Source organism: Bufo bufo, chromosome 3, assembly GCF_905171765.1.
Source record: "Bufo bufo chromosome 3, aBufBuf1.1, whole genome shotgun sequence".
Classification (NCBI taxonomy): domain Eukaryota; kingdom Metazoa; phylum Chordata; class Amphibia; order Anura; family Bufonidae; genus Bufo; species Bufo bufo.
This window is the reverse complement of record NC_053391.1, coordinates 180,570,334-180,586,960: the sequence shown is the minus strand read 5'-3', so window position 1 is coordinate 180,586,960 and position 16,627 is coordinate 180,570,334. Positions and strand designations below refer to the sequence as shown.

Sequence of the window (16,627 nt, the reverse complement as noted above, 5' to 3'; positions counted from 1 at the left end):
GTGTACCGTGCCCATAAGTTGATGCACCCTACTTCAAGTTTATCGTCTTCAGTGAATACCAGAACTTCCTCATACCAGCCCAGGTAGAGTTTTGCTTATGTGGGAGTACAAGGGCTCACCATGGCTTTCCCACTGAGCTGGTGGTAGATATTTTTTTTTTGGTCATACTGAAAGTAGTTTCTTGTAAAAGTAAAGCAGAGTAGTTCAGCATTTAACTCATTATGAGAACAGTACTAACATTCCCTGCTGTGCAAGAAAAATCCCACCTCCCTGAATCCATGGTTGTGCGGGACAGAAGAGTACAATGCCTCCATACATGTGTTGGCCTGCCAGCAGTCCTGTTCAACGGTGACCCTTATCCAGAATCCTAAGGAGGTCTATAGTGTCTCTGGTATAGGAAGGGAAGCATGTGTCAAAAGATCTCAGTATCTAATCAGTGTAGATCCACACATTATGGGATAAACTTCCCACAACAGAGACCCATTAAAGTATTGAATAGGTGAATACAATGGTAAAATAACGAAACAAATCTAAATTACTGTATTTTTCGCTTTGTAAGATGCACCAGATGATAAGACGCATTCCAGATTTTAGAGGAGGAAAATAACAAAAATATTTTTCATCAGAACTCAGATCAGACCCCCATATCAGATCCTCAGATCAGTCCCCCATATCAAATGCTCCGATTAGACCCCCATATCAGATCCTCATATCAGATCAGACCTCAATGTCAGACACCTATATCAGACCCCCATGTCAGACCCCCGTATCAGACACCCATCAGACCTCAATGTCAGACACCTGTATCAGACCCCCATGTCAGACCTCCATCAGACCTCAGAACAGACCTTAAAATATAAACATTCACTTACTTGTCCTACTCTGCTGATACTCATTCTGCATTCTTCGCTCTCTGATTTTCTCTGGGTCCACGCTGCACTGTCACCTGACTGCACGCTGTGTCAGGTCGTAGGGCGCGCACTGCGTCCTGATGCGGTACACAGTCAGGATAGTGCAGCGCCGGCCCAAGGAAGGAAGACCAGGGATGGTGAGTACAGGCAGCGCTTTCTATGCCATCCATTGCTCTAATAGCGCTTAAAGGTGTTATCCGAGACTAACAAATGCTCCCCTATATGCCAGGCCCCTCACACTGACAGGGTGCAGGGAGCGGGGAGCCAGGTAATTAGATTCAGTATGAGGGGCCTGGCATATGGGGGAGCATTTGTTAATCTAGGATAACCCCTTTAAGGATATGGATTGTTCTGATGGAAGTTAACACCTGCTTTACAGGAGAGCTATTAGAAAATGTATACCAAAGCCATGTTATATTTGAGAAATGTGGGGAAAAAATCTGTTCCCATGACAATACTTCGAGTCTGTATTCTTGCAGCTCAGTGTTATCACTAGTGATGAGCGGTCGGAGCAATATTCAAATTCGTGATATTTCGCTAATATTTTGTAGAATATTCGCGAATTTGAATAGTCGTTATATTCTACATTCTTTTTTTTATACTCGAAAATCGGCAAGTTAATGATCGCGTAATATGCGAATATTACGCGGTCAATACAGGAGTGGGTCAAAAATGAAAATATTACTATAAAATATAGTGCTATATATTCATTTTTAGAATATTCGTCCTTTTTTCTATCTGAACACATGATTCCTCCCGGCTTTTTGCTTGTGGGTCAATGAGTCATTGGCCCAAAAGCAATTTAAGCAGGGAGGAATCATAACTTCAGATGGAAAAAAATGACGAATATTCTAAAAATCAAATATATAGCGCTATATTTAATAATTTTTTTGTATATTTGTCCTTTTTTTTTCTATCTGAAGTTATGATTCCTCCCTGCTTATATTGCTTTTGGGCCAATGACTCATTGACCCACAAGCAAAAAGCAGGGAGGAATCATGTGTTCAGATAGAAAAAAGGACGAATATTCTAAAAACGAATATATAGCGCTATATTCTAAATATTAGCGAATTCTCGAAGTTGCGATATTCGAGATAAAAATTTGCTTTATGAATATTCGGGCTTAACACTAGTTATCACAGGGACAGGGGTCCACCACCAATGAGGCGAGGTGAGGCAATTGCCTCAGGCAGCATCAGATAGGGGCAAGAGGGGGACAGCAGACGGAGGATTATCTGTTTCTGTGGTATAGTATTGGGAAGCACAGTGGGCACAGTATGTGACGCTGTATTACCCTGTATGCTTTGTAGCTCTGTATGTAATGTTTTCCAAGTATGTCTTTAACAGTAGGGCTGGAGGCAAGAGGTATTTGGGAGTTAGGGCACAGTTTCAGTTTTTGCCTCAGGCAGCCGAAAAGCTAGGTGCACCCCTGCACAGGTAATGTGAGGTTTATTGCACCAGACAAATGCCCTCACCAGATCTTTGCAGACACTTTTTCTTGGTGCCAAAAAAACCCATTTTACTTCTTAGAGAGAGACACATGCTGTTAGCAGGTAACAGTCTCCTAGACAGTGAAACAAAGCATTCTCTTTTGTTGCTTTTTGGCCCTCGAAGGATTGTACATCGCACCACAGGTCCGGTTGCATGGCCAACATTTTGCATTTAGACAGTTTGGTCCCAAGCCAACATATCACCTACTCAATCCAAGTCCACGGGTCTTTATAGAAAAATGCCTCCTTAAAGAGTGACACTTTAAGTATGTATGTAGCAGCATTGGTACACATCAAAGTTAGTGAATCTTATTCTTTTACCCACTTGTGCGGCGCTTGTGAATCAAGCCCGGGAAGGGCATCGGAGGATGGGAATGGTGGTTGTGGCCCTGAGTGGGGTAGTAGTACCTACAATTCATGGTGGCAATTCTCCTTAGGTGCTCCCTGGGGCTGTGCAGTTAATGGAGGGTGCACCTTTTCTTCCCTCAGGGCACACCCTGGTAATGGGGCTCCTGCCTGGTGGTAGTTAGGTTATCCCTGATGGTAGATGTTTGGGCAGGGTGCAAGGCAAGAGGGTGGATGAAGGGCCAGTGGAATATGGAAACAATGATCAGGCCCATGAGTTGCAATAAATATAGTATCTTTACTGATTGGATGATGAGAGTTGTAGTACAAGTAGCAGCAAAATCGCAGTTCAGAAGTATCTTACAGAGCAGGATTTTCTACAATGGCAACTATTAGAGTAGTTCCTCTTTAAATCTGTAGATCTAAAGTACAGCCTGCTTTTGTGTGGTGTTCCAAATCCACAAAGATATACAGTGATCATCGTACTGTAGTTGAGGGAAGCAGATACAACACATATATATGGTTGGACTCAAGATCAATAGCTGCCAAGCAGCTTGTGACCCATTTATCTAATATTTAAAGCTGAGTGTATGTATGTGTATGTCCGCTAAAGGAATCTGCACCGTCGCATTTACAATCATCAAATTTGGCAAACCGGTACATCAGGTGTCCGGGAAGGTTTTAGACTGGATCTCAGCTCTCTAGCACATACTGTTCCTGAAATATTCCCAAAAAATGCAAATGACACACATCACATGACCTACATTAGCCAATAGAAGCCTGCAGGTCTTTCTCTTCCTATCCCAACTGCCATACACATAGCTACATGTCCCTTATTAGCCAATAGAAGCTTGCAGGTCCTTAGTCTCCACATACACACAGTTTTACACCAGGTTTCCATAACAACCCAGCCATTTTTCTTCACTGCTGCAGGTCAGCTTTAAAGAGGCAGGGTGCTGTGGATGACTCTGTTAGGCCCCTTTCACACGGGCGAGATTTCCGCGCGGGTGCAATGCGTGAGGTGAACGCATTGCACCCGCACTGAATCCGGTCCCATTCATTTCTATAGGCCTGTGCAGATGAGCTGGGATTTTCACGCATCACTTGTGTGTTGCATAAAAATCGCAGCATACTCTATATTGTGCGTTTTACACGCAACGCAGGCCCCATGGAAGTGAATGGGGCTGCGTGAAAATCGCAAGCATCCGCAAGCAAGTGCAGATGCGGTGCGATTTTCACGCACGGTTGCTAGGAGACGATCGGGATGGAGACCCGATCATTATTATTTTCCGTTATAACATGGTTATAAGGGAGAATAATAGCATTCTTAATACAGAATGCATAGTACAATAGGGCTGGAGGGGTTAAAAATAAATAATAATTTAACTCACCTTAATCCACTTGTTCGGGCAGTCCGGCTTCTCTTCTGTCTTCATCTTTGCTGTGCACAGGAATAGGACCTGTGGTGACGTCACTACGCTCATCACATGGTCCGTCACATGATCCATCACCATGGTAAAAGATCATGTGATGGATCATGTGATGAGCGCAGTCACGTCATCAAAGGTTCTATTCCTCAAAGAAGAAGACAGAAGAGAAGTCGGCTGCACCAACAAGTGGATTAAGGTGAGTTAAATTATTTTTTATTTTTTTATAACCCCTCCAGCCCTATTGTACTATGCATTCTGTATTCAGAATGCTATTATTTTCCCTTATAACCATGTTATAAGGGAAAATAATACAATCTACACAACACCTAACCCAAACCCGAACTTCTGTGAAGAAGTTCGGGTTTGGGTACCAAACATGCTGATTTTTCTCATGTGCGTGCAAAACGCATTACAATGTTTTGCACTCGTGCGGAAAAATCGTGCATTTTTCCGCGACGCACCCGCATCTTATCCGGGCCAAAAACATGACGCCCGTGTGAAAGAGGCCTTAAGGGAGCGGAGTGCTGTGGAGGTCACAGTTCAGGGGGCAGGTAAAAAATTAAAGTAAAAATCAACTTCTGTCAGCTGCAGGAGTGGGAGGGACGATGACTTTCTCCCTGCAGCTCGCGCTCAGACAGCACAGTGCTGCTGTCTGAGAGTGAGCTGTTCAAAAGGACATCCCTGCGTCCGTCCATTCCTTGCGCTGGATGGAGGATAGGGAGTCTGAAAGCCAGACTGTACGGCCTAAAACCAGACCTCTGGCTACCCTAGGGGCAGGATGCTGTGGAGGTCACAGTTAAGGGGACGGTCTGCTATGGAGGTCAGTGTTAAAGGGCAGATTGCTGTAGAGGCCAGTGTTAAGGGGGCAGGGTGTTGTGGAAATCACTGTTAAGGAGATGGGGTACTGTGGAGGTCACTAATAAAGAGGAGGCCGCTGTGGAGGTCACTGTTAAGGGGCGGGCACTGTGGATGTGTCTGTTAAGGGGGCAGGGAATGTGTAGGTCACAGTTAATGTGACGGTCTGCTATGGAGGTCAGTGTTAATGAGGGGGGTGCTGTAGAGGTCACTGTTAAGGGGGTGGGGTGTTGTGGAAGTCATTTTAAGGGAACAGAGCTCTGTGGAGGTCACAGTTAAAGGGGCGGGGTACAGTGGAGGTCACTGTTAAGGGAGCGAGTACTGTTGCAGTCACTCTTAAAGGGGCTGTCGCTGTGGAGGTTTCTGTTAAGGGGGCTGGGAATAATGGAGGTCAGTTAAGGAGACTGTGACCTATGGTCAGTGTTAAGGGGCGGGTGCTGTAGAGGTCACTGTCAAGGTGGGGGTGCTATGGAACTCACTGTTAAAGGGGCAGGCTGCTGTAATGGTCAAAGTTAAGGGGGTGGGCTGCTGTGGAGGTCCCATTTTAAGGAGACGGGGTCAGTGTTAATGGGTGGGGGGCTGTGGATGTCACTGTTATAGTGGATACTGTCGATATCTTTTAACAACACACACAAACTTTAAATGAAATAGATTAAATATACCCGTGCAAAGCCGGGTCCTTCAGCTGGTTTTATATAAGCATTATCTAAAAGATAACCGATCATCATTATACTCACCCTACTGCGGAAGTTCCTTGCCAATCCTTGCTTATCTCCTGCTCATTAGCCCCCCAATAAATGCCAGCACAAACAGGCACTAACTGTCTAACTTCCAGTGTCTCGCTCTACTCTCGCTCTACTCTTTTCAAGAAACCATAGGCATACAATTAGATTCTTTACTCCTACTGCAGTTCCCGTATTGAGGTCACAACATTGAACTAAATAACAGTAGGTTAAGTGCCGTAGCAATAGTTAACCCCTTTGCAGTGCCCCACTGGGGTACAGTGCCTGTACTCCTGGTATAACTGCAGATTGTATTTTGACAAGAAGAGGACTCTATCAGTTCAGAGCTTGGGCTTGTCTTATGCTCTGAAGGTACGTCGATAGTATGGTGCAACCACAGGGTGTATACGTTGTTTGCCATTTTCTCAGAAGCCTACCAGGTCCCTAGGTTCCCTCATTCTGACAGGGACCCTTTGACAACCACCTGGCGATGGCTTTGGCTAGCTCTGTACCTTTGTTAATATGGTAGCTACCATGGTATTCTTCTCTTCACAGGCTCAATAGTTTTGGGCCTCACCACAGTCTACTGGCACATTCTCTCAGCAGCTGCCTAGGCCTCCCACTCTCTGACCATCACTCTAGCACCTACTACCACCCTTCTGAATGGCATCAGAAACCTAACCCACCTGGCAACATCATGCTTGAATGCTCCCAAGTACCACAGGGGTTGCAGCACAGGGCCACCTGTGGTGCAACCCCTTACTGCAATGTATTTATTTATTTTTTGTGCAGAAGTATAAAGTTGGACTGATAAGAATGATAGAGATACAGAGACAGAAAGTACTGCCGTGGGGACAGAAAGTTTGGTTACAACTGCAGGAGTCCAAGTGATGTGACCAACGTATATACTAAGCTAAACTGCAGCAGCGTTACTGCTGTATGAAAATGGCCTAAAGGAACTTTACTCTAACAAGTCTGGCAGTTCTTGATTAACTCATGCATTCTCTGAGCTTTAAATGAACCTCTTGCATAGCAATATGCTTGTACTATGTTAAGGCATAATATTCCTATTACTCATACAGTAATTCAGCATTTTTCAAACAGTCTGTCAAAATTGTTTCTCTTGTTTGCTCACTAATCCATTCTTTCCAGCAGTCTTGATAAAATAACCAGTCAATATCCCGGAAAAGGCGAAGATAGTAGAAGCTTACGGTCCAACTGTGATACTCAGAGCCTGCGAAGTACAAGATCAATGCCACGTGCCAACGGGTGAGAAGAAGCAAATGGGGTAGAAATCCTTTAAACATGACTTATACAAACAATGGTACCCCAACATTTCTTCCTCTAAAAAGGCAATTTAAATGCATGCTAATGGCCTATTTCTAGGACCCATTTGACCAGTGAGCACAGAAGCCTCTTCAGTATTTTTTCAGGAACACCGGTGCAACCATCCATGAGTCCTTTCACTCTGCTGGTCTTGGTGAAATCTGGGGGCTGGACCCCCACAGTTTTGAAATGACTATCCTAGGTTGTACCCATATGACTATGGCCAATATGTATAACAAAAAACTTGCTAAAGGCCAGTTTCCCATATGGATCATTTCATCTAAGGGCATGTTCACGTCTGCACTGGAGGCTCATTTCGGGGCATCCTTCACACATTTCATCTAAAATAGTGGAGAGAAAAGACCTGCATGCAGGACTTTTATTCTCTGCTTACAAAACATTCTCCAGAATGGAAACTGAATGGATCCCATTATAATCAATTGGATCTGTTTGGCCCAGTTCCTGTCAGCAGAACAAGAGAGATGAATACCCTGTCCCTCTATAGCTTTTCTATTAACGTTGTCATGGTGCTCTTCACCTGGCAGAATGCCACTTCATGGGTAGGCTGGGGTACTTTGGAGCAGAAAAGGGCACAAAATGAGGTTGAAAACATACAGAGGTAGGAAAGCTAGAAAATATAGACACAAACGTGAGTTAAGAGATGACTGATGGTTTCATTATAAAGCAGGATGGCAGAGATGCTAATAAGAGGGCAGGAGAGAGCAGCTGTCATTTTTGATGGTGAAATTACCGTTATAGCATATAATCAGTATGGTGGCAAGAGGTTACCTTGGCATGCCTGACTGGTATTTAGACTGTTGCGCAAATACATTCTGAATGCATAATTTATATGTGAAAACCTATTTTATAGGCAGTATGTTTTTTCCAGTGTTGTTAGGAAAAATACAGTGTAATAAAAGCCCTGCATTAATTCCCGCTTTCTTTGCAGTCTTGACAGAATACTTGCAAAGCAGACAAGAAGTGGAGAAGATGCAATCAGCATTCATTCAAACTTTGATGCACAGAGCTTGAGAAGTATCTCATCGATCCCTCGCTCTGAAAGGTGAAGAATTCAGTGATCCTCTTCGTTAGTCGATACTTCATGGCCGTATATCCTAATTCTTTTTGATGGTTGAAAGAATAAGAAAAGGCAACACAATGGCCAAGTACTTAGTAGGCTGCTTTGTATGGATTAGGTGTCACTGACTCCCAGTGTAAGGCTACTTTCACACTAGCGTTTTCAATTCCGCTATTGAGATCCGTCATGGGATCTTAGTAGCGGATGAAAACGCTTCAGTTTTGTCCCCATTCATTAGTGATCAATTAGTGATGAGCGGCAGGGGCAATATTCGAATTTGCGATATTTGGTGAATATTCGTCATATATTATTTTCTTGATTGCGAAAATCAGCAATGTAATATGCGTGTTTTGCGCGCGCAATACAGGCGTGGGTCACTTTTGCTACATTTTTCAAGCTGCTAGAAGTTTCCTGAGACTGGAGAAAATGGTTGGCACAGCAGAACATTACAGTAGCTTTATATGCAGATAGAGTGCTCCAATATATTCGCGATTGTGCAAATCGGCAATTAATGATGCGCATATTTTTGCGCAATACGTGCAACTTCACATTTTAGCAGGTCTGACTTCTTATTACTGATTGGTGCACTAAGTATTGTTGTGAACTTGTGACATCACGGCACTATGTATGTAGCATGTATGTATATCAGCTACACTATATCACTATCTAACCTACACTGACTATCTCCCACTAACTATCTGTATTATATATATATATATATAAGCTAACTATCTAATGTAATTAAACAGTAAAGCACAGAGCACAGCAATGGCACTGCTGTCTCTCTCAGAACTCCATAAAACTACAGAAAATGGCTGCTGGGGAGGTTCTTATATAGTAAGGGGTAGGTAACTTTCCTATTGGCTGCTAGGGATGTTGCTAAGCTCAGACAATTGCAGCCTTCTCATTGGCCCACAAGCAAGAAGGGAGGTTACTGATGAAAAAAAAATCTAGAATATTCGAGAATACGAATATATAGCACTATATTCTAAATCTTTGCGAATTAAAATTCGCGATTCGAATATTCGCACCCAACACTATTGTTAATGGGGACAAAACTGAACTAAACTAAACAGAATGCACCAAAATGCATTCTGTTTTGTTTGGTTGCTCTCCCATCATGAACAAAATATTGCTGAAAGCAGCGTTTTTCTGTCCGCGATGTGGTTCGGAGCAAGACAGATCCGAATGTAAGTCAATGGGGACGGATCCGTTTTCTCTGATACAATAGAAAACAGATACGTCCCCCATTGACTTTCAATGGTGTTCATGACGGATCCGTCATGACTATATAAGACATAATACAACCAGATCCGTTCATGACGGATGCATGCGGTTGTATTATTGTAAAGGAAGCTTTTTCTTTTCCTATAGAGTGCAGGATAAGCCTTTATCAGGGATAGTGGCTCTTATGTATGCCTTGTGTATACCTGTTTTATTTGATGTGTGATTTGTGGGTTGTCAGCTATCATGATTACTTCTCACCTGAGATATGGTTTTCCTAGTGTCCTCTGAGATCAGCCATGACAGATTAGTGACACAGCTGCTATCCCCTCACACTGCAGGGTCTCCATGTTTTCCTATATGATACAGCTTGATCCTGTCTGCCCTCTCTCCTGTCTGCCCTCTCTCCTGTCATCTCTCTCTATCCTCTCAGCTCTCACATACAGGCGGCAGGAAGACCAGTGTGAAGCTAAAGCTCATAGAACTACACTGGAGAGTCAGCATACACAGATAGTACAGACAGGCAGTGCGAGGCAGGAAGTCATAAATAACTGCTGCTAATCACTGTATACATACAACTACTACATATCTGCACCCCTGGTCCCTTAGATAAACTGGACACTACCATCAAGCATTTTTATCACATGGCCACAAATTATACTCCATGCATTCTGGTTCCTCTCCAGGCTCTTTAACTTCCTCCTTAGTTTGGACATGGCAAGTCTCACTTGACTTTCTCAGTCAGACCATTCATTGCAGGCAGAGAGGGAAGTGGATGAGTGACAATTAGAGCTTCACACATTACACTGACAAGTGCAGTGCTCTTCAGTGGGCATCTTTATCTAGGCCTATCAAAAGAAAAATAGAGCTGTCATACTAATTCTACAATCTATTATTTTAATAACAGATATCTTCCCCTCACAGTATCCATAAACTAAATAATAGGACACCCATTATATAGAAGTTTTATATGTCTGTGCTAACTGCTAAAGGAAGGCAATATTTTTTTGTTTACAGGGGCGTTCTCATCGCATATTGCTAGGATATGCCCCCATTGTCTTATAGGTGTTGTTCCCACCTCTGGGACCCGCTCCTACACCGAGAACGGAGCGGGGAAGGTGATGGAGGGCACACTGTGCATGCGCAGCCACCCTCCATTCATTTGTATGGGGCTGCCAAAAATAGCTGAGCGCTGGCTCGGCTATTTCCATTGGCCCCAAAGAAATGAATGGGAAAGGTGGCTGCACAAGCACGGTGCACTCCCCGCTCCGTTCTCAGCGTCCGTGCGTCTCCCGGAGGTGGGACCCGCACCTATCAGACAATGGGGACATATCCTAGCGATATGCCCCTATTGTCTGTGATGGGATTACCCCTTTAATTTTCAAATGTACAGCACTGCTGAAATGAGACAGAAATAGAAACAAAAATGTTTTGTATGAATATTGAGTTTAAAAAAATACTCCTTTCTGACAGAAGTGTCCCTTTAACAGGAAAACAAGCCTTGGGGAAACAAGGCCAGTTTATCATTTTGACTGAGGCCTGGTTATTAGGTTGCCAACCAGCCTAAGCAAATTGCAATTGGGTAAATGATTACATGAATTTCAGTACCCTGGATTATAGTGTACCTAAATATGTGTAAAATTCATTTCTGGTTAATATCATAAGATGTATTTGTTTGGAATGGAGTTCCATTTTCATTTTTTAGACCTCTGTCTTTAGTGCCTTAAAGGGACACGTCACCTGGATTTCACTTACTGAGCTATTAACATCACCACATCAGTCTCCACGATTTATATTACAATATACTAGTATTACTGCCCTGTGTCTTGTAATTTGTCTATAAAATCGCTTTTATTAATATGCTAATTACCTCAATAAGGAGCCCAAGGGGCTGTCCCTCGACCTGGAAAGGAAAAGCGGAGTGGCGCGACTTGCCGGGTGGGCAGAGGATGGAGGAGCAGGAGCGGGTCGAGCGAAGCTGGCGCATGCGCAATGAGTTCTGTGAGGCCGATGCCAGGACACCGTGCGGGCGCTGACATGTGTATCCAGGGCGCATGCACGGGATTACGAGCGCTGCACAAACATTACGTTGGCGAAGAGGAGAAGAGGAGTGAATAAATTAGCAGTGGGGCGGTGCTGGGCTCCGAAGTAATGGGCGCGGCTGGGCTCCAACGGCCGGAGGGACAGCCCCTTCGGCTCCTTATTGAGGTAATTAGCATATTAATAAAAGCGATTTTATAGACAAATGACAAGACACAGGGCAGTAATACTAGTATATTGTAATATAAATCGTGGAGACTGATGTGGTGATGTTAATAGCTCAGTAAGTGAAATCCAGGTGACACTGTACCTTTAAAGGGCGTCTGTCAGCAGATTTGTACCTATGAAACTGGCTGACCTGGTACATGTGCGTTTGGCAGCTGAAGGCATCTGTGTTGGTCACATGTTTATATGTGTGAAAAAAACGGATGGATGGCGGCTCACCTGGGGGATCCCTATGGGTAGGTGCGCTCCTCAAGGCTCACCCAGTTCCGAAAGAGATAGCTAATGGAAGAAAAAAGAGGGGCACTCAAATATCAGGGAGCCCTGGACAGCTGTGGATATGTAAATAATATTTAATGGACACCAATAAATCGATAAAGACACTAATATCTACAATAGCATAAAATAGCATATGATACATAAAATTCACAGTGATAAGTGATAAGCGAAGCATGGAGTGGTACATCTGAGGTGGGCAGGACTAATAAAGAAGTCTCTGGCTAAATGGTGACCAAATGGAGCCAGCAATAAAACCAGATGTGCAACCGGTACACAGTATTAGTATCCCTAGTAGGGATATGGGTGAAGGCAATATAGCTCTTGTGAGTAAATGGCATAACAAGAGAATCGCTCATGGAATGACGTCCATATCAAGGCTTGAACAGTATAGGAGGAACCATATACATTACCACCGGAGGCCAGTCCTGGTTCACGCTGTATGTGATGATCTCACCGCCGAGAGGCAGGTAGGTTGTTCAAAGTCCCCTCTATTCCACCGCCAAGACTAACTCACGGCGTCCTGTGTAGTCTCGCGGTATTCTTGTGGCGTCCCACGTGACTTGGCGGTGTTTCTTCGTGACTAGGTGTTCATATGTGCCCGCATTGATGTTTTGATATATGCAGGTGAGCCTTTCGGAGCAATGGGTGTACCTGTCATACCTAGAGGCTCCGCTTTCTCTGCAATGTTGGGCCCTCTCCACTTTGACAGGGCCAGGCGTGATGACATTTACACTGCCTGGTCCTGTCAATCAAATTCAGAGTGCATGGCAATTGCAGAAAGAGCAGAGCCTTAAGGAGTAACAATAACGCCCCTTTGCTCCTAGAGGCTCATTTGCATATATTAAAACATGATTTTTCTCAGCAATGCGGGCACATATGAACATGGGACCAACACAGATGTCTACAGCTGCCAAGCGCACATGAACAGGTCAGCCAGTGTCATAGGTACAAATCTACTGACAGATGCCCTTTAGGTTTTATCTGGTTGTGGATGGTTGGTAGATCTTATTGTATTTGCATCCACTGGCAATCTTCTCCCTATGGGAGCTACCAGAGGCTCCTAATCATCCAGAGTTGCCTGATAATACTGGTATATATATTTGGATTTTGTTATATTTTCATTCTTCTTTCTTGTGCTATACACACTATTGTTCTACAGGAGATCCAGACAAGATATTCACAGTCTCCCTGAAGCTTCCCAAGCAGAGTATCTACACAATGGCCAAGACAATGTTGATGAAATCAGTCAAGCAAGCTTTAAAGTTGACTCCCGCTCTGAATCAAAGCGCAGCTCGCCAATTTCTATTCGGTAACTGTCAAATTGATTTAATTTTCATGCAGATCAGCTCAGTGTTTGCAACATCATACTTTGCTTAAGGGCTCATGCACACGAACGTATTTTCTTTCTGTATCAGTTCCATTTTTTTTGGGCGGACCGTATACGGAACCATTCATTTCAATGGATCCTCAAAAAAAAAACAACTGAAGTTACTCCATGTGCATTCCGTTTCCGTATGTCTGTATGTCCGTTCCGCAAAAAAAATGAACATATCCTATTACTGTCCGCATTACGGGGCCAGCTGTTCCGTTCCACAAAATACGGAATGCACGCGGACGGCATCCGTATTTTTTGCGGACCGCAAAATGCATGAGGTCGTGTGCATGAGCCCTAAGCCTGATGAAAAGGATATGATATTCTGCCCCACCTAGCCGTGTTTGAGGCTCCACATCAAAGTCTTAAGCTGGCCATACACATTATACTTTTCTTGGCCGAGAACGGCGGGTTTGGTCGAGGCACTAATGTGTTTGGGGAGCTTCCAACTGTCCCCTGAGGTGTTTTTTGGCTGTGGCTTTCTCCCCATAGCATACCATAGCATACACAGATACGTGTATGTGCATGGGGAAGCCGGGAGGGAGTTGGGAGAGTCAGCTGCTGAATGTTTATGGACAGCTTTAGTCTGAGACGTGCCTTTTGATTGAGCATTTTTCAATTTTTAATGCACATAATGCATATTTTATATGGCGTTGAGCATGGCACCTTGGAACTTTATTAGCACCCTGTTTGGGATCCTACAGAATGCTGTTATTTCTGGCAGTCCCGTAGGGAATACAAGGAGAAGTGTGAAAAGGGCTTTAGGCCCCTTTCACACGGGCGAGATTTCCGCACGGATGCGATGCGTGAGGTGAACGCATTGCACCCGCACTGAATACCGACCCATTCATTTCTATGGGGCTGTTCACATGAGCGGTGATTTTCACGCATCACTTGTGCGTTGCGTGAAAATCGCAGCATGCTCTATATTCTGCGTTTTTCACGCAACGCAGGCCCCATAGAAGTGAATGGGGCTGCGTGAAAATCGCAAGCATCCGCAAGCAAGTGCGGATGCAGTGCGATTTTCACGCATGGTTGCTAGGTGACAGTCTATTCACTGTATTATTTTCCCTTATAACATGGTTATAAGGGAAAATAATAGCATTCTGAATACAGAATGCTTAGTAGGTGATCAATTGAGGACGTCAGATCACATGCTCCAATCACATGGTCCATCACCACAGTGATGTACCATGTGATTGGAGCATGTGATCTGACGTCACCAAAGGTCCTTTAGCCCACAGCTCATCATTAAAGAAGTAAAGAAGAGACCGGGAACTACGCGAACAAGAGGAGAAGGTGAGTTAATTTTTTTATTTTTTTTTAACCCTCAATTGATCACCTACTAAGCATTCTGTATTCAGAATGCTATTATTTTCCCTTATAACTATGTTATAAGGGAAAATAATAACATCTACACAACACCGAACCCAAGCCCGAACTTCTGTGAAGAAGTTCAGGTTTGGGTACCAAACATGAGCGATTTTTCTCACGCGAGTGCAAAACGCATTACAATGTTTTGCACTCGCGCGGAAAAATCGTCTGAAAGAGGCCTTAGTGATCTGTTGCTTTAGGCCCCTTTCACACCAGCGAGTTTTCCGCGCAGGTGCAATGCGTGACGTGAACGCATAGCATCCGCACTGAATCCTGACCCATTTCAATAGGTCTGTGTACATGAGCGTTTTTTTTTTCACGCATCAGTTCTGCGTTGTGTGAAAAATGCAGCATGTTCTATATTCTGCGTCTTTCAAGCAGCCCTGGCCCCATAGAAGTGAATGGGCCTTCAGTGAAAAACGCATTGCATCCGGAAGCAAGTGCAGATGCCATGCGTTTTTCACTGATAGTTGCTAAGAGGTGTTGTTTGTAAACCTTCAGTTTTTTTTATCACGCGCGTGAAAAACTCATCAAAATGTATTGCACCCGCGCGGAAAAAACTGAACGCAATCACAGACAAAACTGACTGAACTTGCTTGCGAAATGATGCGAGTTTCACTGAACGCATCCGGACCTAATCCGTATCGTTCGTGTGAAAGAGACCTTATTGTGCAGAGAAAATACTTTCAATCTATATGGAAATAAGCAGTCAAGTCCCCTGAGAAGCGGACCCAAAGAAACTCTGTGCACCCTTGCTCCTCCTGGTTCCTCTGCCAGCCTCTCCCTCACCTTCTTGATTGACATGTCCAGGTGATATGTCTATGTAAGAACCTAGTCTTGTCAATCAAGAAGGAGAGGGAGGGGAAGGCAGAGAAAGCAGGAGGAGCAAGGGTGCACAGAGTGGGTTGGACTCGCCCTCAGTGCACTTAACTGCTCATTTGCATATGGATTAAAAGTACCTTTTCTGCAGAATGAAGCAATGGATTGCAGAGTGAAAGGTATCTTTGCATACAGCTGAGCTAGTCCTGCAAGGCATTGTGCCTGGTTTATCAGTGAATTTCCCGGTGACAGAGAGTCCCTTTAAGAATTCCAAATATGGAATATTGCAATCCTAGGGTGCAGAACAATTCTTCTACAGCGCCCATATAAAAGCCTGATTGATTTTGTTGTTTGTGTGTATAGGATATTTTATAGGTTCTTTTTCATAATTTCAGTGAAAGTGTCCATTGCTTAGACCCAACTGGCAGTATCAATTCACAGACAGCCACTCAAAGCAACAGTTCCTGGACCAGCACAAGTTCTGTGGTGCATCACAATTCTCCCACCCCCAGTAAACGAAGTGTAGCCTCCAACTACAGCCTCACGGTGAGTGTTCTGTCTGACTAAATCTAAAGAGCTGTAAGACTACATCATATTTTCATATTATTTGCATTAGGGGTCATTTATTAAGACCGGCATTGTAGACACCAGTCTTACTAAGCCCCTGCGGTGGATCCGTCGAAGTTATGTAGAGGCGCCTGCTTCCTTGCTGACTTACATTTAGACCATTTTCTATACCCAAAACAGGCTTAGAAAATAGTAAGTGAGATGGGCCTGCCGGACCTTCCCTGCCTACGCCATGCCCACTTTTTTAGACCTGGCGTGAGCTGGGAAAAATCACAGATTGCGGCGCAAATAACCCTTACGCCGCAATCTGCGCCAGAAATACGCCTAATATAGGCGTATTTCTGATTGTAAATGACCCCCATTGTTTTTATTTAAATGGACACTCTTTAGGCTGAGCTCAGATGTTGCGGGCATGCCACGGCCGAGGTGTGACTAAAACCACGCCGACATATAGGTAGGAGCATTTTTTTAGATTAACTGCACTTCTATTAACAATGAAGCTGCATATAGCCGCTGTCAATTTAAAAACTGCACTGATCTGCAGGTTGCCCTGGTTTGAAACACATTTTGTGT

General features: G+C 44.1%; 1 protein-coding gene across 1 annotated transcript in view; it reads left to right on the top strand.

Annotated features, from left to right (window-relative positions):
* Positions 1-16,627, top strand: part of SYTL5 (synaptotagmin like 5) — a 169,380-nt gene that overhangs the window by 74,617 nt on the left and 78,136 nt on the right. The window contains exons 6-9 of the mRNA XM_040423794.1: positions 6,906-7,022; positions 8,029-8,142; positions 13,082-13,231; positions 15,883-16,033. Coding sequence (XP_040279728.1) covers positions 6,906-7,022; positions 8,029-8,142; positions 13,082-13,231; positions 15,883-16,033 — 532 coding nt within the window. The remainder of the gene's footprint in view (positions 1-6,905; positions 7,023-8,028; positions 8,143-13,081; positions 13,232-15,882; positions 16,034-16,627) is intronic.